The sequence below is a fragment of the Ornithorhynchus anatinus genome, chromosome 16 (genome assembly GCF_004115215.2).
Source record: "Ornithorhynchus anatinus isolate Pmale09 chromosome 16, mOrnAna1.pri.v4, whole genome shotgun sequence".
NCBI classification, from domain to species: Eukaryota; Metazoa; Chordata; class Mammalia; order Monotremata; family Ornithorhynchidae; genus Ornithorhynchus; species Ornithorhynchus anatinus.
In genome coordinates this window covers 38,559,331-38,583,453 of record NC_041743.1, presented here as the reverse complement: position 1 = coordinate 38,583,453, position 24,123 = coordinate 38,559,331, and the positions used below count along the sequence as shown (strand labels likewise).

At 53.1% G+C, this 24,123-nt stretch overlaps 1 protein-coding gene across 5 annotated transcripts in view; it reads right to left on the bottom strand.

The window, feature by feature from the left end:
* The window catches only part of GRIK3 (glutamate ionotropic receptor kainate type subunit 3), a 153,085-nt gene extending 131,003 nt beyond the window's left edge, over positions 1-22,082 (bottom strand). For all 5 annotated transcript variants that reach the window (XM_029080717.1, XM_029080718.1, XM_029080719.1 and 2 more), the window contains exon 1: positions 21,908-22,082. In XM_029080717.1, the coding sequence (XP_028936550.1) occupies positions 21,908-22,022 (115 nt within the window). In that variant the 5' untranslated portion in view covers positions 22,023-22,082. The remainder of the gene's footprint in view (positions 1-21,907) is intronic.
* Positions 22,083-24,123: the final 2,041 nt, after the last annotated feature.

Sequence of the window (24,123 nt, the reverse complement as noted above, 5' to 3'; positions counted from 1 at the left end):
AGCAACCAAAGCATCCTCTGAGCTGGATTGCTAGCCTCCTTCCGGCCGATGCGTTGAGGACATTGAAACTTTTCCCCCGGATTTTTTTTTCCTAGTATCTGTTAAGCGCTTACTACGTGCCAGGCTGGGATAGATACAAGCTAATCAGGTTGGACACAGTCCATGTCCCAGCATGGCTTAGTGGATAGCGCATAGGACCGGGAGTCAGAAGGACATGGGTTCTAATCCTGGCTCTGCCACACGTCTGCTATATGACCGTGGTCAAGTGACAACTTCTCCGGGCCTCGGTTACCTCATCTGTAAAATGGGGATTAAGAGCGTGAGCCCCATGGGGCTCATGTGTCCAACCTGATTAACTTGTATCTACCCCAGCAGTGCTTAACAAATAAGACAGTTAATAATCATTCTGATCGCATCACACATGGGGCTCACAGTCTCACTCCCCATTTTGCAGACGAAGGAAGTGACCCGACCAAGGTCACACAGCAGATCTGGGTCCCTGCCAAGGATGGAAAGCAGGATTTCTGCAAACCAGTCTGGCTCCGGGCACATCTCACTGTTTCCCAGAGGAACCACACAGAGGAGGGTTAGTTTCTTTCTACTTTTCAGCCCGTGCTCGAAGGCCTTAAAGGTCAAAGGGAAGAAGGGCCTTAAAGGTCAAAGAGAAGAAGTGGAAATACGGGAGAAATGAGGGCTGTCGCTCGCTTGCCGTCTCTGGTGCTGATCGTTTTAATTGCTTATCGGAGGCAGAGTCGAATTTCCCCGCCATCACTATAAAGGTTAACGAGCTTTGTATTTGAGGCTTTTCAAGAGAGGGACGAATAGTCTCAGTGTCTTGTTTACTGTCGCATCTCCTTTCCGACCCTCTTCTCACACGTAACAGATGGCCAACAGACTCATAATTGTGGGTCGCCGGGAGTCCGTCTCAGAGGGGTGACCCGCTGCCCACTGAGAAAGAAGCTGTTACCATTTGTCCTCCGCGGGTTAGAGGGTCGAGCGGAAGGGTAGTGACTTTCTTCCAGCCATGAAAGGTTTTTAGCGGGAGGACCAGAGCCCGATGTTCTTATTTCCACAAAGGAACGGGCAAGGAGAAGAGGACGCAGATAATAACGTTGGTATTTGTTAAGCGCTTACTATGTGCCGAGCACTGTTCTAAGCGCTGGGGTAGATACGGGGTAATCGGGTTGGCCCACGTGAGGCTCCCAGTCTCAATCCCCATTTTACAGATGAGGTAACTGAGGCCCAGAGAAGTGAAGTGACTCGCCCACAGTCACACAGCTGACAAGTGGCAGAGCCGGGACTCAAACTCATGACCTCTGACTCCGAAGCCCAGGCTCTCTTCCACTGAGCCATGATTTACTGAGCGCTTACTGTGGGGAGAGCTCTATATTATGCACTGTACTTTACTCTGCTAAGTAGAGAAGCAACATGACCTACTGGAAAGAGCTAGGGCCTGGAAGTCAGAGGACCTGAGTTCTAATTCGGGTCTACCACTTGCTTGCTGCATGACTTGGGAAGTCACATGCCTTCTCGGTGCCTCAGTTTCCTCAACTGTAAAATGGGGATTCAATACCTGTTCTTTTTCCTACTCAGCCTGCGAGCCCCATGTGGGACAGATAGGTTAACCTGCACCTACCACTGTGCTTACAGCAGTGCACGATACACAGAGTCTGCTTAACAAATACAATTTTTTTAAAAAGCGGTCGGAAGGGTACAACACAATAGAGGCAGTCAACACAATCCCTATCCACAAGGAGCTTTTAGTCTTGAGAGAGAAACCCATCAATCGATCAATCAGCAAATGAGATTTATTGAGCACTTACTATGTGCAGAGCAGTGCGGTGAGTGCTTGGGAGAGTACAGTATAACAATATACCAGAGTCGGTCGACCTAGTCCCTGCCCATAAGGAGTTTACAGTCTAGAGGGGGAGACAGCTAGCAACATAAATAAATGAATTACAGATATATCAGCCATAGGGCTGAGGGAAGGGTAAATAAGACATCAATATAAATAAATTTCGGATATGTATATAAGTGCTGTGGGGCTGAGGGAGGGGTGAATAAATTGCAAGGGGACACAGAAGGGAGCGGGAGAAGAGGAAATGGGGGCCTAGTCGGGGGTGGCCTCTTGAAGATGTGCCTTCAATAAGGTCTGGGGGTTAGGAGAGTGATTGTCTGTCGGATACGAAGAGGGAGGACTTTCCAGGCCAGAGGCAGGACGTGGGCGAGAGGTCAGCAGCAAGATAGATGAGATCGAGGTACAGTGAGAAAGTTGGCATTTCTCACTGTAAGAATGAAGCGTGCAGACATAGCCGGAGGTGGAGAAAGTGAAGTGAAATAAGACGGGGCAAGGCGGTTGAGTGCTTCGCAGCCAAAAAGTGCTCGATAATTACCGTGGATTAATTGACTGATAATTAACTCTGCTATCCACAATGCTGGTGTTTGCCCAGGACTGGAGTTCTGAGAAATTCTGGGTGAGGGCTTGCAGATGATGGGTGTCGAGGTCAGGCTGGGAAGAGCCGAAACAGAAAGTAAGTTGAAGGGAGATTCACACCAACTGGAGCAAGAGTGATACGGCTGTCAGGGGACAAAGATTTCTTTTTTTCTTTTTGGTCGTTCATTTGTGTGGATCACATTTTACCCAAGCTAGAGAAAATGTCAGACACTGGGAGAAAGAGATTTTAATTAGGTTAGAGTTGCCTCCAAAAAGTACTAAAATTAAATGTGAATTCATAATGCGGGGTATTATGGATAATGATATGCAAATAGGGATGGGTTACGGTTCTAGCAGCGAGCTGCCGCTATCTCTGTAATTGGGAGAAAAATACACTGCCCCGGCTGCCTCTGTTCAAAATGTAAAGCGCAGAGCAAAAGACGAGGAGAAGGGTTCTTGTTCTCCTGCTAGATATGGAAATAACTAATATCACATGAACTCTAGGAAATGAAGCAAATATTTGGGATTATTTCAACACATTTTCTGAAAGTTCTTCAGTGGCACAGAAATCCTTGGGCTCGTCAAAGAGTCGTCGAAAGGGCAGAGAGGACATCACAGAGAGAAATGGAGACTTCACGGATTTGGGGGTTTAAACTCCTTTTATTTTTTTTAACGGATTACTATAGGCCAGGCACTGTACTGAGCACTACCGTAGATATAAGATAATCAGGTTGGACACATTTCCCACCTGGGGCTCACAATCTTAATCCCCATTTTACAGGTGGGGTAACAGGCAGAGAGAAGTTAGGTGACTTGCCCAAGGTCACACAGCAGACTAGCGGTGAAGCTGGGATTAGAACCCAGGTCCTCTGACTCCCAGGCCGGGGCTCTTTCCACTAGGCCATACTGCTTCTCTGGAAGGTGAGTACCTTCTACCTTTTTAGCCACACTTTGAGAAGATACACACTGCTGTTGGATGATCTCTCACTTGGAGCGGTAATTCTGAATCTGAAAAGTTACTTTGACTCTTAAGCAGCATGGGACACTGGCTCCCCTCTTTTTTTCGGGGGGGGGGGTTGGTGTACTTTTTAAGCACTTACTATGTACCAGGCACTGGGTTCAAGCTAATCAGTTTGGACACAGTCCACATCCCTCATGGGGTTCACTGTCTTATCGCCATTTTACAGACGAGGTAACCGAAGCACAGAGAAGTGAAGTGACTTACCCAAGGTCACACAGCAGACGAGAGGCAGAGCCACGATTAGAACCCAGGTCCTTCTGGCTCCCAGGTCCGCGTTCCATCCATTAAGCCATGCTGCTCCCCTTCCTATCCGGGGGTCTGGGGTCTGCAGGGTGCAGCCCCCTCACCTCACATACAATACTGCTAGGAATGCTGGGGGCGGATTAGATCCAGGACACTCCTGCCTCGGGCAGGGAGGAACTCAAACACTGTTTCTGCTTCACAGTGACACACTGTTGCTTTTCTGCTGTCATTTTTGAATTACTGACTTTAGCCCATTTGTTTTCTGTAGGTAGGAATAATAGCAGGAATAATAATTGTGGTATTTGTTAAGTGCCTACTGTGCGCCAGACACTGTACTGAGACTTAGCTTTGGGGTGGATACAAGGAAATAGGGTTGAACAGAGTTCCTGTCCTGGATGGGGCTCACAGTCTTAATCCCCATTGTACAATGAGGTAAAATGAGGCACAGAGAAGTGAAGCGACTTGTGTCGGGCTGCAGAGCAGAGTGTCTGAGTCATGATTAGAACCCATGACCTTCTGATTATGCCATTTAATAGGCATGTACTGTGTGCAGAGCACACTAATAATAATAATAATGATGATAATTGTGGTATTTGTTAAGTGCTTACTATATGCCAGTGCCACCAAGCACTGGGGGTAGATACAGATAATTGGGTTGGACACTGTCCCTGTCCCACATAGGGCTCACAGCCTTAATCCCTGTTTTCCAGATGAGGTAACTGAGGCCCGGAGGAGTGAAGTAACTTTCCTGAGGTCACACAGCAAACAGAGAAGCAGCGTGGCTCAGTGGAAAGAGCACGGGCTTTGGAGTCAGAGGTCGTGGGTTCGATTCCCGGCTCGGCCACTTGTCAGCTGTGTGACTTTGGGCAAGTCACTTAACTTCTCGGTGCCTCGGTTACCTCATCTGTAAAATGGGGATTAAGACTGTGAACCCCACATGGGGACAACCTGATTCCCCTGTGTCTACCCCAGCGCTTAGAACAGTGCTCGGCACATAGTAAGCGCTTAACAAATACCAACATTATTATTATTATTATTAAGTGGCAGAGTCGGCATTAGAACCCAGGTCCTTCTGACTCTCGGGCCCCTGCTCTATCCACTAGGGCACTACTGAGCCCTGGGAGAGTATACACAGGGGGAAATTAGATATGGTTTCTCTCCCTTAAGAGGCTCTCTGCCCTCCCTTCCACCCCCCGCCTTCTGAAGGAGAAGCCTTGAGGAATTGCTGTTCATTTATTTTCTCCCAAGTATTTAGACCTGAGCTTTGCTCACTGTAAGCATTTACTGAACATTACCGTTCATTTGACGGATTGTCACTTTGCAACTCAGACTCCTCAGACGAGCAGGGTCTTCCAGAGGTCATCAAGTCCAACCCCCTGCTTCCAGACAGACTTCTCCCAAACTACCCCAAGCAGAAACCTCTCCTGATTTTAAATCCCTCCGATTCATTCATTCGATCATATTTATTGAGTGCCTATTGTGTGCAGAACACCGTACTGAGCGCTTATCCGGCTGAATGGAGCAGCTACTTGTGGAGGGGAGAAGTTCAGAAAGGAAGGCATGGGTACTGAAAATCCAGGTGCACTTTGCCCGAGTCCTTTCTGATTTATGAGAAATTAGCGGCTATTAGGAAGGTTTCAATCGTGCTTTCTTTATATGGGAACAAATCAAGAGGGTACGAACTATTGACTTTTCATCACAATAATTCATGGATCAATACTGCTATACCACTATTCAGCTGTTTCCTTTATAATGTGGGGAATGTGAGGAATATTTTAAGGGGACTAAGGAAAGCATTTCCAACCAGACAGTCTTCTAATTCTCCCACTATTTAATAACAAGCTCCTCCTGTAGAGTCCAAACTCCTTGTAAGCATCTGCCAGTGTTAGTGTACTGAACTGCCCTAAGTGCTTAGCACAGTTCTCTGCACACAGGAAGCACTCAATAAAAACCATTGATTGATACTAATATTAATTACTAAGTGCTTATTATACAGAAAGTGCTTGGGGAGATTCGAGATGATAAGGTCAGGCAGGGTCTCTATCCCCCAAGGGCTCCCAGTCTAAGAAAGACGGAGAGCAGGCATCTTATCCCCATTTTTGAGATGAGGAAACTGAGGCCCAAAGGCATTTAGTGGCTGCCTCCCAGTCCTGTGCACTTTCCACTAGGCCTGGCTGCTTTCAACCATTTATTTCAGATGGTCTGACCACTCCATTTTCAGCTTCCAGAGGGCTTCTGTTGTACTCTGCCACTTGTCAGCTGTGTGACTGTGGGCAAGTCACTTAACTTCTCTGTGCCTCAGTTACCTCATCTGTAAAATGGGGATTAACTGTGAGCCTCACGTGGGACAACCTGATTACCCAGGATCTAACCCAGCGCTTAGAACAGTGCTCGGCACACAGTAAGCGCTTAACAAATACCAACATTATTATTATTATTATTACTTAGCCTGTGAGCCCCATGTGACCTTCTTATCTTGCATGTACCTCAGCACTTAGTTCAGTGCTTAACACATAGTAAGCACTTGGTTTTTTTTTTTTTTGCTTCCAGTGTGTCAAGGACCATTCTAAGTGCTGGGGTACATACAAGTTTATCAGGTTGGACACAGTCCCTATCCCACACTGGGCTCACTGTTCAATCTCCATTTTACAAATGAGGTAACTGAGACACAGAGGAAGGGAAATGACTTGCCCAAGGTCACACAGAAAACAACTGGCAGAGAGGAGATTAGGACTCAGGTATCTGACTTCCAGGCCCGTACTCTTTCATTCATTCATTCATTCATTCAATCGTATTTACTGAGCGCTTACTGTGCGCAGAGCACTGTACTAAGCACTTGGAAAGTACAATTCAGCAACCAACAGAGACAATCCCTGCCCAACAAAGGGCTCACAGTCCAGAAGGGAGGAGACAGACATCAAAACAAGTAAACAGGCAAGGTCATTTCACAAGGTCACGAGAAGCAGCGTGGCTCAGTGGAAAAAGCATGGGCTTTGGAGTCAGAGGTCATGGGTTCAAATCCCGCTTGGCCACTTGTCAGCTGTGTGACTTTGGGCAAGTCACTTAACTTCTCGGTGCCCCAGTTACCTCATCTGCAAAATGGGGATTAAGACTGTGAGCCCCACGTGGGACAACCTGATTCCCCTGTGTCTACCCCAGCGCTTAGAACAGTGCTCGGCACATAGTAAGCGCTTAACAAATACCAACATCATTATTATTATTATTATTATAACACAATCACAATCATTATTGTTATTATGATTATTATTATTCTTACTCTCCCAAGGCACTGTACTAAACTCTGAGGTAGATGCCAGCCAATCAAGTTGGACACAGTCCATGTCCACATGGGGCTCACAGCCCCAGTCCCCCAGATGAGGTGACTGAGACACAGAGAAGTGAAGTGACTTGCCCAAGGTCCCACTGCAGACAAGTGGCAGATCCAGGACTAGAAACCAGGACCCTCTGACTCTCAGGCGCATGCTCCATCCACTAGGCTTTTTACAGTGCTCCACGCACAGTAAATGCTCAGCGACTACCGTGGAGGCGGGCGAGGATAAATGATTTTTGCTCTTATCCTACGAAGCAGAACTGTGGTGAGGATCAATAAGAGGGGAGGTGGGCGGGGGAGAGTGAGCTCTTGGGGAAAAGGTAGGGGAGGGATCCGAGGTGTCATCATTTGACATCACAAACCCACTCTAGGCAGAAAGAACACGGAAACTTCAATTCAACCTAATGAAATATATCGCGAGAACAGGACAGGAAGCCACCACTCTTAAAGCCTCCAGGGAGATTGATTGTCTGGCACTGATGGATCGCTTTAAAGTATTAGGTAGATAAAGAAATTGATTATTCAATAAATCATTGTCTCCATGAAGAACCCAGTGTTTTAAAACAGAAAAGCAAATATTATAAATCTGTCTGAGCTGGGCAAGGGCAAGTGTAACCATCTAAGTTTAATCATTAGAGAGCTTCTTCTCTGGATCCAGAGAATAAAAAAACCCGCCGGGCCTCTCTAGCTTTATGTCTCGATGTTCCTCGCAGAAATGAGTCAGAGTCACCTCCCCGGGACACGGGGAGTAGACATCCTTCATCTCCCCATAGGTCAGAACAAGAAGAAAGGGGCCTTAAGGTGTAGTGACAGGGATTTAGGTTAGATTCAAAACTTCCCAAAGTGTGTGGAGGGGGGGAAGGGTGGGGGCGGGGGTGTTGAAGAAGTGAAGAGGAGAGGTAGAAGATGTGGCCAGAGGTGACTGTGGCTTCTCCTGTACTGGAAAATGGAAACCTAGAAAAGCAGTGTTATCTAGTGCAAATATTAGTGTTATTTGTTAAGGGCCTACTATGTGTCAAGCACCGTACTAAGCCCACGGGACTTGAGCCTGGGAGTTCTAATCCCAGTTCTGCCCCTTGTCTGCTGTGTGAGCTTGGGCAAGTCACTTGGGTGGAGCGAGATCTATTCTAGGGTTGAGGCAGAGGAGAGAAAGAGGTCTGGATGGGGGTTTTGTGCCAGTTAAAGAGGGAGTGTAATGATCTACCCACGTGGGATTGGGATGGAGAGGGTTACTATGTGGGGATCTGAAAGACCACAGAAGCCCACCCGTATTCTTTGGAGAGGGAAGACATGATAGGACCACATGGTCACTATCGGAAGACGCGGTTACGGGGCAGAAGTACCCAGGGTGGGAGACGTGGCCTCCGCTCCTCAAATGCCGTGTGACCACGGGCAAGTCGATGAACTTCTCTGGGCCTCGGTTCCCTCACCTCCTTCCCCTGCCTCGCGGGTTGTTGCAGGGGGGCGTTGGGGCTGAAGGAAGTCCGTGCATGGTGATTCATCTCCCCAAGCGTACGGTCGAAGTTCACAGGGTCTTTGCTCTCACATGACGCCGAGCCACGGACTCCTCAAGCCAAGAGCTGACCAGGGAAGTCAGCCGGGGCACGGGGGTGGGTGCCGGAGCCTCCCTGGCTGAAAGCCAAGGGATGAGCTCCCTTTCCGCGCCCTCCCAAGTAGCTGGCCATCCCCGCATACCCGACAGACCCGCTGTAACTCAACTAAACCTGTGGGCTAGCCCATATTTTATTTACTGACTCGATGCTATGAGACAAGTAAAATAGACGCCTGTCACCTCTATTAAATTGGGGAGAAAAAGAGCAGAGCTGGCGACAGCCTCTCTTCCCTCAGAACATGTGTCACTTCTTTGCCTGTAAGAGGAGCCATCTGTAGCTGCCACGCTGCCCATGTGATACAGTCCTATCACTTTCCTGCCCGACCCCGGGGGGCCGGTTTGAGAAAAGGTGTCCAGGGCCCCGGAGTCGACGGTTTAGAGGTAACCCAGTTCTGCCTCTATCCCTTTCTCCCCGGTCAGTTGGCCGGTGGAAGAGAGGCCCAGCGGGCAGGGTAGCTGGTCCAGGAAGTTAGGGCCTAGGTCTCTTGGGGATCAAATACCAATCATTCCCGTACCCCAATCAGTTAATAGTATTTCCTGACTGCCTGCTGAGTAAAGTGGGCAGAGGGAGGTTGAGTTCCCTCCCACCTCCCTTCCCCATTCCCTCCTGGGGACTTTGCTCCACCAGGCCTTTCGTATTTCTCAGGGGACAGGAAACAACTTCCTCATCTGGAGACGTTCGGACCCCCAGCAGTTGGGGTGGGGAGGTGGGGGGGGGGGGGTTCCCTGCGGGCAGGGACGAAGGTGATGGGTTGCTCTCCCGGTCCCTTCCCGCCTCTACTTGCTTCGGCCCAAGGAAGTGCCCATTTTGCCCAAGGAGGTCGGAGGGTTGGTAGGGCTGGGAAGGCGGGTAGAGGCGCCATTCTCAGCCGGGGGCTGGCAGGAGAGGATCTCAGGAATCCTGACTCCTGCTTTAGCCTTCTGACTGGGTTATTTCTCCTGGAACTTTAAACTGCGCTTACTGATTAAAAATGCAGGTTGGTGGTTGCTCTGAAGGAGACTTAAACCACCCAGATCTGGGCCCCCACCCACCTACCTGCCTTCCCTGCTCCAAAAGGAGCATGTATCCCATTAACGATGCACACACAATCCGCTCCCAACAATCGGAAACCTCTCCACCACTCTAGAGCCTATTAACAGTACGGACTAATCGTCTCCCAAGGATCGGAAACCTCTCCGCCACTCCAGAACCTATTAACAACACGGACTGATTGTCTCCCAAGGATTGGAAATCTCTCCACCATTCCAGAACTCATTAATAATACAGGTTCAATTGTCTCCCAAGGACTGGAGCCCCCTCCACCATTTCGGAATCTCTTAACAATGTAGGCACTATCATTTTTTTTTTTGGTATTGGTTAAGCGCTTACTATGTGCAGAGCACTGTTCTAAGCGCTGGGGTAGACACAGGGGAATCAGGTTGTCCCACGTGGGGCTCACGGTCTGAATCCCCCTTTTACAGATGAGGGAACGGAGGCACAGAGAAGTTACGTGACTTGCCCACAGTCACCCAGCTGACAAGTGGCCGAGCCGGGATTCGAACCCATGACCTCCGACTCCAAAGCCCGGGCTCTTTCCACTGAGCCACGCAGAAACCTCTTCACACACTCCACAACCCATCAACAATAACGGACTAATGATCTCCCAAGGATTGGAATTCTCTCCACCATTCCAGAACCCATTAATAATATAGGCTCAATTGTTTCCCATGGACGGGAGCAATCTCCACGGCTCCAGAACCTTTCATTCATTCAATAGTATTTATTGAGCACTTACTATGTGCAGAGCACTGTACTAAGCGCTTGGGATGAACAAGTCGGCAACACATAAACCTGTTAACAACCTGTGAGAAGCAGCAAGGCCTAGTGGATAGAGCACGGGCTTGGGTGTCAGAAGGACCTGGGTTCTATCCTGACCTTGCTACTTGTTTGCTGTGTGACCTGGGCAAAGCACTTCACTTCTCTGTGCCTTAGTTTCCTCATCTGTAAAATGGGGATTAAGGCTGGGAGCCCCATGTGGGACATGAGGACTGAGCCCAACCTGATTATGTTATATCTACCCCAGAGCTTAGTACAATGCCTGGAACATGGTAAGCACTTAGCAAATGCCATTAAAAACAAAACACAATGCAGACTCGGTCATCTCCCAAGGATCAGAAACCTCTCCACCATTCCAGAACCTGTTAACAATACGGACTAAATTGTCTCCCCAGGATAGGAAACTGCTCCACCGTTCATTCGCCCGCTCACCATTCACACCATTCTTACCACCTCGTATTTCTTAGCACTTACTGTACAAAGCAGTTGGGAAAGTACGATGCAACAATACACGGTGACGTTCCCTGCCCACAGTGAGCTCACCGTCTAGAGGACTCGAGAATATGGGCTCAGTGATCTCCCATGGACTGGGGCACACTCCACCCCTCCAGAACCTGTTAATAATGCAGACATGAATTCTCTTTCCCATTCCAGACCCCAAGGGTCTCTCTCACAACACCCTTATCTTTCCTTTTTCCCCTCCCTTTTCAGCATTTTCTCTTTCTTGCCCTCGGTATTTTTCATCCTCATCATAGTAATAGTAATATTTTTAATAGTATTTGTTAAGCACTTACTATATGAGTCAATCACTGTTCTAAGCACTGGGGTAGGTACAAGATAATTAGGTCGGACACAGTCCCTGTCCCTCGTGGGGCTCATGGTCTAAGTAGGTGGGAAAACAAGTATTTAACCCCCATTTTACAATTGAGGAAACTGAGGTACAGAGAAGTTACGTGACCTGCCCCAGGTCACATAGCACCCTCAAGGGCCCAGGAAATCTCCGCCTAGACGTGGATCTGTGGCTTCATTACTGAGCCGATCCCAACCCGGCCCTGTTGGAGCCGCTCATAGACCAGAGCTGTGCTCGCTCTCAGGCCCCTGCCTCAGTCTGCCCAGGGCATGGGTCAAGCCAATCAAAAAACAAACAAACCAACCCAGCCCACCGATGGTAATGCTAAGATCACAACCCGACAACCCTCGCCAAATCTGGGCCCATAATGGACCCGTACTTGGGCCTCCCTTGAAGTAAACGAAAGGTAAGTGACCTTTATTACAGTGACCTTTATTATGGCAGAACACACTTCAGTGTATTCTGGGAGGTGGAACCCAATGTCGGTTACGCCAAACTACACTTCCCAGAATGCACACTGAACTCCTCCATCGTAGCGTCCTCTGTTACTTTCCCCTACTTACCTTGAAGGAGTTCCAAAATCCAGTTCTAGGATGTTACCGGACGTTTCGGGGTGAGGCAGGGTAAGCGGAGGTTCGGGATTGAGGTTATGTCCGGTTCTGTCCACCCAACGGGCCCCACACTAATCCGCTTCAGACACCTGGGGCCTACCTCGGGTAAAATTTAAAATTTGAGGAAAATTCTCCCCATTCGGCTCAGTTAGGACCAAGTAAGATCCATCAACTTCATCCTTGAAAGGGCCTGGAAGTGGTTTTCGCTTATTTGCTCATGGTAAGAAGCAGCATGGCTTAGTGGAAACAGCATGATCCTGGGAGTCAGAGGACCTGAGTTCTAATCCCGCCTCTGCCACGTATCTGCCGTGTGACCTTGGGTAAATCACCTCACTTCCTCCGTCCCTCGGATTCTTCATCTGTAAAATGGGGATTGAATCCTCCTACTAAGACTGTGAGCCCTGTGAGGGACAGGGACCGTGTCCAACCCGATTATCTTTTATCTACCCTAGCATTTAATACTGTGCTTGACACACAGCCTGCACTTAATAAATACCGTAATAACATAATGGTGGTTAGCAATTTATTCTGGAGAAAAATGAAAATACTGCAGTCTTCATTTTATTCCAGTGTCACCTCCATGCGGGGGGGGAAAGAGCTGGTTAAAAAGAAAAAAAAAAACTCTAAAGGCTACCAAATGGTGCTTTATCACCTCGCTGCTGGTGAAGATTGCTAAGAGATAAAGAAACAACCACTGAAAGATTCTATCCCTCCACAAGTCTTCCTCCCCTGCCTAGCTTCGACTCCTGATTTCATGGCCAAAACTCCAATCGAATCGCCACCAGCAAATTACATATTTAAGTTAATTCTAGACCCCAAAATGACCTTTGTCTTCATTACTTGTGTGTGTGTGTGTGTGCATGTGTTTTCAGGTCACCTACATTGGTCTCTGAACTCATTCAGCCAGTCAACCAATAAAGGTATTTACTGAGTGTTTACTTTGTGCAGAGCACTGGATTAAGCTCTCGGGAGAGTATAATACAACAGAGTTGGAAGACATGATCCCTGCCCTCGAAGAGCTGACGGTCGAGGGTTTTTATATAGGATTTTCATCCCGTTTCTGTTCTGAGGAGCAAAACGCAGGGAAAGACAGATGTCACGTGGATGATCAGTCAGAGTTTAGGTCCTGATGCAGACGGCTAAAGCGCACCACTCTCCAACCCTACTTCACAAGGGGTGAAGACACAGCCCCAAAAGTTGCTGGGAGAGTGAACATTCAGGGGATGAGGAGTGAAGCTGTGTTGCTTCTCCCCTTTCCCTCCCCCACCCCCTTGCGTGACCCCAGCAAAGCAGGCTGGCAAATGATTGCATATCTCTGTGTACAGCTCAACTCATCCCTACGGGAACCAACCCCTGCCAAGCACTTAGCACAGTGCTCTGCACACCATAAGTGCTCAATAAATATTATTGAATGAAACATCATGTATAATTTCATGAATACATATATATATATATATATACACACACACATATATAGTGAGGCTTAATGGAGGAAGCCTGGGCTTCGAAGTCTGACGCCCTGGGTTCTAATCCCAGTTCCGCCCCTTGCCTTCTGAGTGACCTTGGGCATGCCACTTCACTTCTCTGGGCCTCAGTTTCCTCATCTGTAAAATGGGGATTAAATCCCTGTTCTCCCTCCTACTTAGAGTGTGAATCCCACGTGGGTCAGGGACTGTGTCCAAACAGATTATCTTGTATCTACCCCAGTGTTAAGCTAAATGCTTAGCATGTAGTAAGCGTTTAACAAATACCATGATTATAATTATTGTTGTGACTCCCTACCCTAAGGGACAGGGATCGTTTCCAGAGAAGCAGCATGGCCTAATGGCTAGAGCACAGGCTGGAAGTCAGAAGGCCCTGGGTTCTAATGCCGGGTCCACCGCTTGTCTGCTGGGTGACCTTGGGCGAGTCACTTCACTTCTCTGTGCCTCAGTCACCTCATCTGTAAAATGAGAACAAAGACCGTGAGCCCCACATGAGGCATAGATCATGTCCAGTGATTAGCTTGTACCCACCCCATCGCTTAGTACAGTGCCTGGAACCTAGTGAGAACTTGCCAAATTCCATAAAAATATTTCCACCACTTAGTGCTCTGCACATAGTAAGCATTTAACAAATACCGCAGTAATCATCATTATTATCATATCTGCATTGTAATAGCACCGAGTGAGCTCAACCTTCATGGCTTTCTTTCGGGTAAGAACTTCCCCAGCTGACAGGAGCTGTTGTTTTCATTCATTCGGTTGTATTTCTTGAGCACTTACTACGTGCATGTCTCCTCCAAGAGACCTTCCCTGACTAAACCCTCATTTCCTCTTCTCCCACCCTCTTCTGCCTCACCCTTACCCTTGGATTTACACCCCTTTATTCACCCCACACTCAGCCCCACAGCACTCACGTGCATATCTGTAATTTATACTAATGTCTGTCCCCCTCTAGACTGTAAGCTCACTGCGGGCAGGGAACATGTCTATAAACTCGGCTATAATGCACTCTCCTAAGCGCTTAGTACAGTGCTCTGCATTAAGTACTCAATAAATGAGTGATTAATTGATTGGTGGTCAGGGGGGGTGGAGTACACCCCGGTTGCCCATCCCTCCACCCCCAGAGCTTCTGGTCATAAAATCAACCGGTACAAGTCAACACACCCTGAGCCTCTGGAGGGACAGGATGTGAAAGGGGAGGTGGGAAAGGCATCTGGCAGCAGCTGAGAACTCTCTCAAGAGGGTGGGGATGAGCATGGCAAACCAGCTACAGGACTTGCCTTTACGGGAAGGGGAAGAAATACCAACACTATTATTATTATCATCATCATGCCCGCCTCCCCTCCCATCTCCAGATTCCTGCTGCCTTTTCCGACAGGCACCAAAACCTCCCTGTTCTCTCGTCATCACCTCCCTGTTGCACATCTTCGTGGGGCAAGAAGGTTGGAGGGAAAGTCGCTTCGGGGAGAGTCAATAGCGTGGCCACTGAGGGTACTCAAGAACAACAACACTCCTTTGCCGGCCTCTCCTCTCCAACTCCCCGATATGTTTTCCAGGCGGGGCAAGGCCAGCTAAAAACCAGACTGCCCATAAGCACCCGTCCGACTTTATAAATGGCGTAAAAGGCACGGGTCCACCCACGGACACTGTCTTTTAACCAAGGCCTAAAAATACATCTTGGCCTGAATTATCTATCTTCGGGTGCACACAGCCCAGGCTTCTGAAAATAACCGGCAATTGAGGGCTTACACATTTGTGGGTGGTGGGGATAAATACTCTGGGTAACTGGAGTCCCGAGATCCAGTCAAAATAATCGGAATAAAGGAAGGGAGGGGATTTGCGGCATAGCCGGCTCTCCTCTGGCGGTGGTGGGGAAGACGGGTGGACGCACTTGTCCAGCGTCTCTAGGCGGGGAGGAAATCCAGGCCAGGGGGGCAATTCCTCCCCCGCTAAACGGCCGTGAGAGGAGGGTTCGGAGCTGTGGAGGATGTCGGCCGCTCCAAATGCGGTATCCTTCCCTTCCCTTCTCCCGATCCTCACGCTTAGGATGGGGAAGGCGTTGGGAAAAGCACGTGAAATACACCGACCTCTGCTGGCACTGTAGGGTAAGCACTGAGAGCCGGGGGGTGACCGGGAAGCCGAGTCAGAGGCATCCAAGCCAAAGGCGACCAGGAAACCAAGCCAAAGGTCCCCAGGGTTCCCAGGCCGACATCTTGCAGGGCCTTCGGCCCCTCCGCCTCTGGCCCGGGAACCCTCTCCCCCCCGTAGGGCGGGACCGATCGAATGCAATTTATCATCTCTATGCGGGAGGCGTCAGGCACCCAGAGGAAAGGGTCCACCCAGAGCTCGGTTATTTTCTACGGCTCCGGAGCGGAGCAGCGCTGTGGCGATTGCTTTCTTCCTCAATGACCGGCTGTCGGTTTTGACACCGGCGGGTCCGGGGATGGAGTAATCTGAGTGACTGGAGGGCTTCGGGGACGGAGTGGGAGGCTTGGCGGCCGTTCGGCTGAAAATGGGACCCTAGCCGGCCAGGGGAAGAAGGCGGCTCACTGTCCGCTCCACTGGGTCAGGGACATCCCCACAACTGCGGCCTCTAATGCGGACTCCTTGCAGCTGCCTGCTGAGTTCTGTGTTTCCCACCAGTCCCCTTGTCCCGCACTTCCCAGCCGATCTTTACCTCTTCCCCCACCTCCAGGAGGCTCCCGTGGCTGACAGAGCTGTGGCCAACGGAGCCATGGCCAATGATGCCTTGGCCTGCAGCAGGGCGGGAGCCTTCCTCTGGGCCCATGGACCTGGAAGCTGGGGATCCCCCTTTCCTGGCAGGGATAGATATCCGGGACCCCCAGTAGAGGCCAGAAAAGGCACAGAAGCAGTATTGCCTAGTGGTGAGAGCATGGCCCTCGGAGTCAGAGGCCCTGAGTTATCAATAATAATAATAATGATGATTGTGGTATTTGTTAAGCACTTATTATGTGCCAAGTACAGTGTTAACTGTTGGGGTAGATACAAGGTAATCAGGTTGGATGCAGTCCCCGTCCCACACAGGGCCCACAGTCTTGATCCCCGTTTTACAGATGCGGTAACTGAGGCACAGAGAAGGGAAGTGGCTCGCCCAGAGTCACAAAGCCGACACGTGGCAGAGGCGGGATTAGAAACCGTGTCGTACGACTCCCGGGCCCGTGCTCTTTCCACTGGGCCACGCTGCTTCTTGGCTCTGCCGCGTGCCCGCTGTGTGAACTTGGGCGAGTCACTTAACTTCTCTGTCCCCAGTTCCCTCATCTGCAAAGTGGGGGTTCGATACTTTTGTTCTCCCTCGTATTTAGCGGGAGCCCCACGCGGGACCCGATTATCTTGTAGCTACCCTAGCACTCGATACGGCGCTTGGCACACGGCAGGTGCTTAAGTACCGCTGTTATTATTATTATTACTATCATAGAGGAGTTTCAATCTGGAGTCCTGTCAGCCCCACCCGGGTCTCGGGAGAGGAACGTTCCCTGAAAATGTCCACCACGGATGGGCAAAGGCTACAGCTGGAGGCTTTCCTGGACATCTTTCCCGGTCCGATCGATCATTTCTTCAATGTCCACTCAGTTCAGAACACCCCTCGGGGCACTTGCCGAGTTTTAAAGAAATTAATTAGACCCAGTCCCTGTCCCGGAGGAATGTACAACATAAGGGTGAATGGAAATTCTAAAATTAAACAAGAAAAGGGAACAGAGCTCTTTTGCTAGGCAGGGGAAAAGGCTGTGCCGCTCCGAAGCGGGGGGATGGATAAGATGGTCCACCTGCAGAAGGCACGTTTAAAGAAGAGACTTTATTTTTAAAACATCCTGCCCGTTCGGCCTCTGTTCAAACCATCGGAGGTAGGGGGAAGCGGGAGCGGCGAGGAAACCAAGGAAGAGCAGGCGGTGTGTGGCCCCTCCCAGAGCAGCATGCCTGGAAGATGGAGGCAGAAATTCCTCCGGTTAATGCTTTCGCAAGCTCTGTGTCCCAGGTGGCAGGAAGCCACTTGTCTGAAGCTGTTTATTTCCAGGGGGCGGGGGAAAAACATATCGATCTTCATTCAGCTTCTGTCCGCTCTTACAAAGCGGTGTTTCAACGCCTCACGGGGCAGAGGGAGAAATTCCTCATCGTCTTACCCTGAGCTGTTCCCAAACTCAGCGATGACCTTTGGGGTCCACCCGGCCCTGGGATACGAGGGCTCACAGGTGCTACAGGCGACCCACCGGGGACATCCAGCGGGTTCGAGTCGCCGCCGGCAGGGTCACCCTACCCACCCCCAGACTGGTCCCAGACCCCAACCGGGGCCTGGACAGAACCGCTCCGAGCCGGAGGCCCATTGAGTTGGAAGAAAATGGAAGAGCTGAGATGTCCAGCTGCCGCTGACCTTCCACTTACTGGCTCCACAGGCATTTCACCAGGACCGTGTCCCCTTGGGTCCAGATCCCAACCGGGTGCCTCACTACAGCCTCCGGCTGATTCCCCGACGGCGTTTTGCCATCAAAACGCAAATCTACCTTTGAACGGCACTTCCTCATCATCCTGACCAAGGCTTACGACAGAGGAGGAGAGCAGGAGACCAGAGAACATACTTGGAAAAAGTTCCACGGGCCCCACCAGATTGTCACCCGAGACGTGTCTCCCACATATTTATATAAAATAATCAATGATCATTTTTCCCTTTGACTCCCATCCAATTATTCTCCTGCTTTCTTTTCCTCCCTTCTCTCACACTCTCTGTCCTTTTGTTACTTGCAAACCGCCCAACCAATCAATGCCCTGACCTCTCTCTCTGATAGACACAATTACAGAATGAAAAAGCTCTGCAATCCATCTACTTAAGACGGTTTCTTTAAACCATCCGTCACGCCGTCGGTTGGGTAGGGGAAAATGCAAGCCCTGAGGTAAAGGAAAAATTGGGGTTAAAATCATTCAGAATCCAGATAAACCTGAAGGGCGCTAGAAAAGAGCTGGCTCCTCGTTTCCTGTGGGTCTAAGTCTGATAGCGTGCCCTCCCCCAGGGTGTGGTGCCTGGTTAAGGAAGGGCTAAAAAATAAAAACCAAACGCAAGCCATCTGAGGAGTCGCCGCGGCCCCGGAGAGGAGGGCTTGACAGACATCTCTTGGTGCCATGCCAACCCGGTCCCCAAACCCCAATGGGCAAACTTGGAGGCCGGGTCTGTCACGCAGTTCCAGAACTGGAGGGGGGTGGGGTGGGGTGGGGGGGGGGGGCGGGGGAAGGGATTTCCACCGGGGTCCTGGAACTGTTTGTGACTCTGGCCTTCCCCCTGAAACCCCACCTCTGGGTGAGGCACGGGGGACATGGAGCTGCCGCTTGGGGGAAAGGATTCGGGACCCGGGGAAGGGAAGCTGACTCGGAGTCTGGCACCAGCCTCAACGAAACATTTTTGCCTCATCGCAGCTCCTACCCTGGCGTGGGAAACAGCACCCTGAGAGGCCGCCCGGGATCCGAGCGACCACGTCTGACATATGATAACGAAGCCCGGTGCTTAATGGGGAGAAGACGAGAAAAGTGGCTGGCTTCTCCATCATCTAATTACGATACTAGACGTGAAGCCGGGGGAGCAGTGTGGGAGAGCCTGCTTGATGGGGGGGGGGGGGAGTCCCTCTCCCCCTCCTCTCGCCGCATCATGGGATGATGGCCTCCTAAGTCGTTTTCCCTTCAGCCCGAGAGGTGAGAGGCAGAGCCGGCCCAGAGACTCCCGGCGTGTCGCGCGGAGCTCGGCCTCCGTAGTTCCCAGGCTTCCCGGGGGGCAACTGCTCCGGGGAGGGAAGGGGTGTTGCCCTTCCCGGTGGATAACCGGAAGCAACCCCAGGGCCGGCTCACGATGGGGTGGTTTAGAGAAGCCTGTTTCTTGGATCCATTCTTCTCCCCCCTACTCCCACCTCCCCACCATGAATCTGCCTCGCCCTTCACCGTCAGCCTGATCTCTTGTTGGCATGAACTGGGACAGGGCTCCAGAGAGGGCCGCGAGGGTCGATTGATTGATTGATTGATCGATCGACTCAGATCTCCCGACCCCTCTGGGGGGGTCTGTCACCCCTTCGATGGGAAATGACGCTCGCCGGGGAGGTCAATCGGGTCTGACTTTCCCGAGGTGGTTTCTGGGACGTTCTCCTCCATGGACATTTTCCTACTCCTACCGGTTGGGGAAATGCTGAGAAACGGCAACCCCACCCACCCCTCTGCTTCGCACCCACCCCCTCCTCTCCCGGGGCCAATCTTTGGGGCCGCGGAAGCTTTGGGTGGGAAGGGAAAGCTTTCCTCGCGAGTGGAGGAGGTAGAGAATCTGGGAGAGTGAAGGGAAAGGACAGAAGGAGGGGTGGAGTGGTTGGGGAACCCTAGCATCCCAAAGGCAGCCCTGCGGGACACAAGGCGTTCATCTGGAGCCGGCCGGCCCTTAAACCTTGTTTCCCTTCGCCCCGAGTAAGGCCGGCTGGCCTGGTGGGTGACCTTTAACCCCTCCCCTCTCGCATTTTCCCACATGACCTCGAACTGAGGAGCCTTGTGCCCCCTCCTGCCAGCGCGGGCACGGTCGGAGGACGAGCACGAGCTCAGCCCCCTCACCCCTCCCGCCCCCCGAAAGGGAAAAAAGCTCTGCTTTCCTCCTTCCCTCTCTCATTCATTCATTCATTCATTCAACAGTATTTATTGAGCGCTTACTATGTGCAGAACACTGTACTAAGCGCTCTCTCCCCTTCTCCCCCTCTCTAGAGATAGGCGAGATGTCAGCGGGGGCTAATCGGACTTCCCCCTCCCCCCCCAGATTCGGACCCCAGGGTGGCCCCCCAGGATGACCACCGAACAGCATCAGGATGACGATGGGGCTCGGATCCCCCTCCGGGGAGACCCTCGAGGGCGGGGCAGGGAAGGGCAGGGCAAAGCTGGGCAGGGCAAGACGGGACGGGACGAAGGAGGGAAGGAGTCATTTGCGGCCGGGATGCCGGACAGCTCGAAACCCCCTCCTGGGCTTGCGGGCCACCGCTGGAAGACCCGATTTACACAACACACTCCCTGCCCATCTCCACCAAAATCACACTGTCCCTGCAAGGTGGGGGGAAGCTTCATCACACGCCCCCTTGATACGAAGTCCCCATCCGCCCCAGGCCGGATCCGAGACTGGATGCGCCCACCTGGGTACCTCGGATTAACGGTGGGCACCGGTTGGGCCGCCCCTCCTCCCCTCTTTCCTTAGCCCTCCAGCCCGCCTCGTTACCAACACAAATATAAACAGCGGACGCTCCGACAATATGTCACGGGCTGAGAAAATAAAGTTGGGTTGGAGTTGCCGGCTGGGTTGAAAACGAACAGAAGGAGAAGCAACGAACGGCGGGTATCTCCCCGTCCCGACGACCACGGGGGAACGCCTTTGAGATTCCAGAATTCGAACAATTAAAACCACCCTCTCCTCCCCGAAAACACACGGTCTCGCAACCATCCTCACCATTATCATCATCTCCCTCCGGCCAGGCCACCCCTCCCAGAAAAGGGTCCGAGAATCCATCCCCGGCGGCCTCAGCTCTTCCCCGTTTTAAGACCCTTTTAGGGGACCTAGGATGTCCTTTCTCTTCTCCCCGAATCCCGTCTCCAACGCCTGGGAGGGAGAGGGGGCTGTGACCCCCCCCCCCCATCCTCAAAGTCCTCCCTCTGCCCCGGGGTGGGGAGGGGGCGTTGAGGGGGTCCGTGACTCCATCTTCAAAGTCTCCCCGCTGCCCCGAAGTGGGGAGGGGGCGTTGAGGGGAGAGGGAGACCGTGAGCCCATCTTCAAAGTCTCCCCGCTGCCCCGGGGTGGGGAGGGGGCGTTGAGGGAGACCCTGACCCCATCCTCACAGTCTTCCCGCTGCCCCGGGGTGGGGAGGGGGCGTTGAGGGGAGAAGGGGGCCGCGACTCCCTCCTCAAAGTCTTCCCCGTGGCCCGGGGTGGGGAGGGGGCGTTGAGGGGAGAGGGGGACCGGGACCCCATCTTCAAAGTCTTCTCGCCGCCCCGAAGTGGGGAGGGGGTGTCGAGGGCAGAAGGAGACCGTGACCCCCCTCCTCAAAGTCTTCCCGCTGCCCCGGGGTGGGGAGGGGGCGTGGGGGGAAACTGCGACCCCCTCCTCAAAGTCTTCCCGCTGCCCCGAGGTGGGGAGGGGGCGTGGAGGGGAAGAGGGGTGGGGAAGAGGATACCGCGGGAAGAGCCCCGGCGCCCGAGTTCGCCTCTCCCTCCCGCCGCCCGCGGTCTCCGGCGATTCGGGGGGGGGGGGGGGGGGACCCGGGACCCCGGCCAGCGGACCCCGGCCGGAGGGGTCGGCCTCTCCCCGCCCCCTCCCCCTTTCCGGGTGGGGCCGGACAGAGACGAGTAGTCCCGGACTCGGGCTGCGCTCGCCCCCCTCCAGCCCCCTGGGACCGTCCGGCGGGATGCGGGGAAGAGGGCGGCCCGGGCGGGACGGCCCCGAAGCCCCCCCGGGCGGGACGGCCCCGAAGCCCCCCCGGGCGGGGTCCTTACCGATCCGGATAACGTGGGGCATCCCCCGAGAGTCCTGGATCCAGAAGGCGCAAGCCAGGAGCCCGGCCCAGTATTCCAAAAGCAGAGTCCGGAGGCGCCGCCAAGGACTGGTCATCGTTGGGCACCGAAGCCTCGCTCCCCGGGGCGCGGCCGGGGGGCTTCTCCCCTCCGCGGGGCGGCCTCTCTACCGCCCGGCCCGCAGCCCCCGCGGCGCCCCGACCCCCGCGACCCCCGCCCGGCGGAGGAGCCCCCGTCCGGACCGGCGCTGCCAGTCCCCGCCGCCCCGCCGCGCTCCGCTCATCTTACTGGGGGGGAGCCCGCCCGAGTGGGGGCCGGCTCGGGGCCCCCCCAGGTCCCCCGAGACCCCGTCCCCTTGCTCGCCCTCCCCTCGCCCCGCCGGGGCTCCGGCTCCACCTGCGAGGGCGGCCGGGGCGCGGGCACCGGGCGCTGCCACCGGGCGCGGGCACCGGGCGCTGGCACCGGGCGGCACGCGCCTCTCTGTCCCCTCCTCCTCCTCCTCCTCCTCCTCCTCCCCTCCTCCTCCCCCTCCTCTTCTTCCTCCTCCTCCTCCTCCTCGCCGCCGATGCTATGGGGCCGGCTCGCACAAAGCCCCGGAGTGGAGTTGCACGCGTGCCCACGCACCCTCTCACCCCCTCCCCACCCGCGCCCACCCCCGATCTCGCTCCCACTCCCGGCGCGCGTACACACGACGCATACAAGGGCCCGGAGACCACAGCCCAGGTTTTTTTGTCGCTGTTGTAGTTTTCTGATTTTTTTTTGGGGGGGGGTGGGTTATTTTGGGGTAGGTGGGAGAGGGGCAGGGCAAGACGAGAACAGGCTCAGCGCCCCCTCCCCTTCCTAAAACCCGAAGGCTGGGGCGAAGCATTCGCTCCCTTGCTTGCCCGTGGCATTCGTTAACCACTGTCCAGGTTTTTTGGTGGTGTTGCTGTTGGGGTGGGTTTGGGGATTCTTTTTAGGGGGTGGGCTGTTTTGGGGTAGGTGGGAGAGGGGCAGGGCAAGACGAGAACAGGTTCAGCGCCCCCTCCCCTTCCTATAACGCCAAGGCTGGGCGAAGCATTCGTTTCCTTGCTCGCCCGTGGCATTTGTTAACCACAGCCCGGGGTTTTTTTTTTTGGTTGTTGCTGCTGCCGTGGTGGTTTTTTGGTTTTTTTTTTTGCGGGGGGTGTTCTGGGGTAGGTGGGAGAGGGGCAGGGCAAGACGAAAACAGGTTCGGCACCCCCTCCCCTTCTTATAACGCGAAGGGGTGCTGGTGCCCGGGCGAAGTATTCGCTCCCTCGCTTGCCCGTGACAATTGTTAAGCGCTTATTGGGGGCCGGGCACCGTACTAAGCGTTTCGGGGTGGAGACAAGGACCGGCCGCGGGGCAGGGGCGCGGCTGGGTGGTCCCCGGGGATTGGGGGAGAGGACCAGTCCGGAGGGGGTGGCAAGGAGAGTGGTGGCAAAGGGAGAGAAGAGGGTGAAGGAGCCCTTCTGCCAGGAGGGAGGGCGGGATGGCGGGCGCAGCTCAGAGGGGGTGCAGGTAGGGAGCCCCGCAAAGTCAGGGGAGCAGAGCGGGGTGAAACCCGGATCTTAGAGCCGAAGGTCCCAGCGAGGAGGGGGGTGAAGGGTGGGGGTACCCCTCGTCCTACAGAGTGGGCATCCTCCCTCTCCCAGGAGGATAACGGGGGGGGGGAGGGGTCAGCAGCCGGCGAGGGGGCTCTCCTCTAGGGAGAGTACGGGGGCCACGGAAGTCGGCTTAAACATCTTCCTTGTTTATTATTCGGAAACAAGACTCGATTCGGTATTTTTTGGTTTGGGGTTTTTTTTTTTTCTTCATTTTAAGTGACCGCGCAGGGGCGAGGCGCCTTGCCAGTCCTCGGGCGACTTCGTGACCTTTCTGACGGCGGCGACGCGGCGCAGACCCCGCGCCCAACGAAACGGTGTCTCCCCCGGCTCAGGGGCTGGTTTATTCCCTTCCTTTAAATCATTTGATCTTTTTCCATCCTGCCCAATCACTCCCCTCCCCCAGCTGTCTCCTGAACACCCCCCGGCCCAAGCATCTAAGCAGAAATTTTTAATTTTCTTCCAAAGGGTCGATTCGTCCAGATCTCTCTCTCTCTCCCCGAACCCCCTTATTACTAATTTTTGTTTGTCTTTCCTTTTCCGCGCCGGCGGGGTGCGGGGGGGATTGGGGGGTGGTTGCGGGAGGAAACGCGT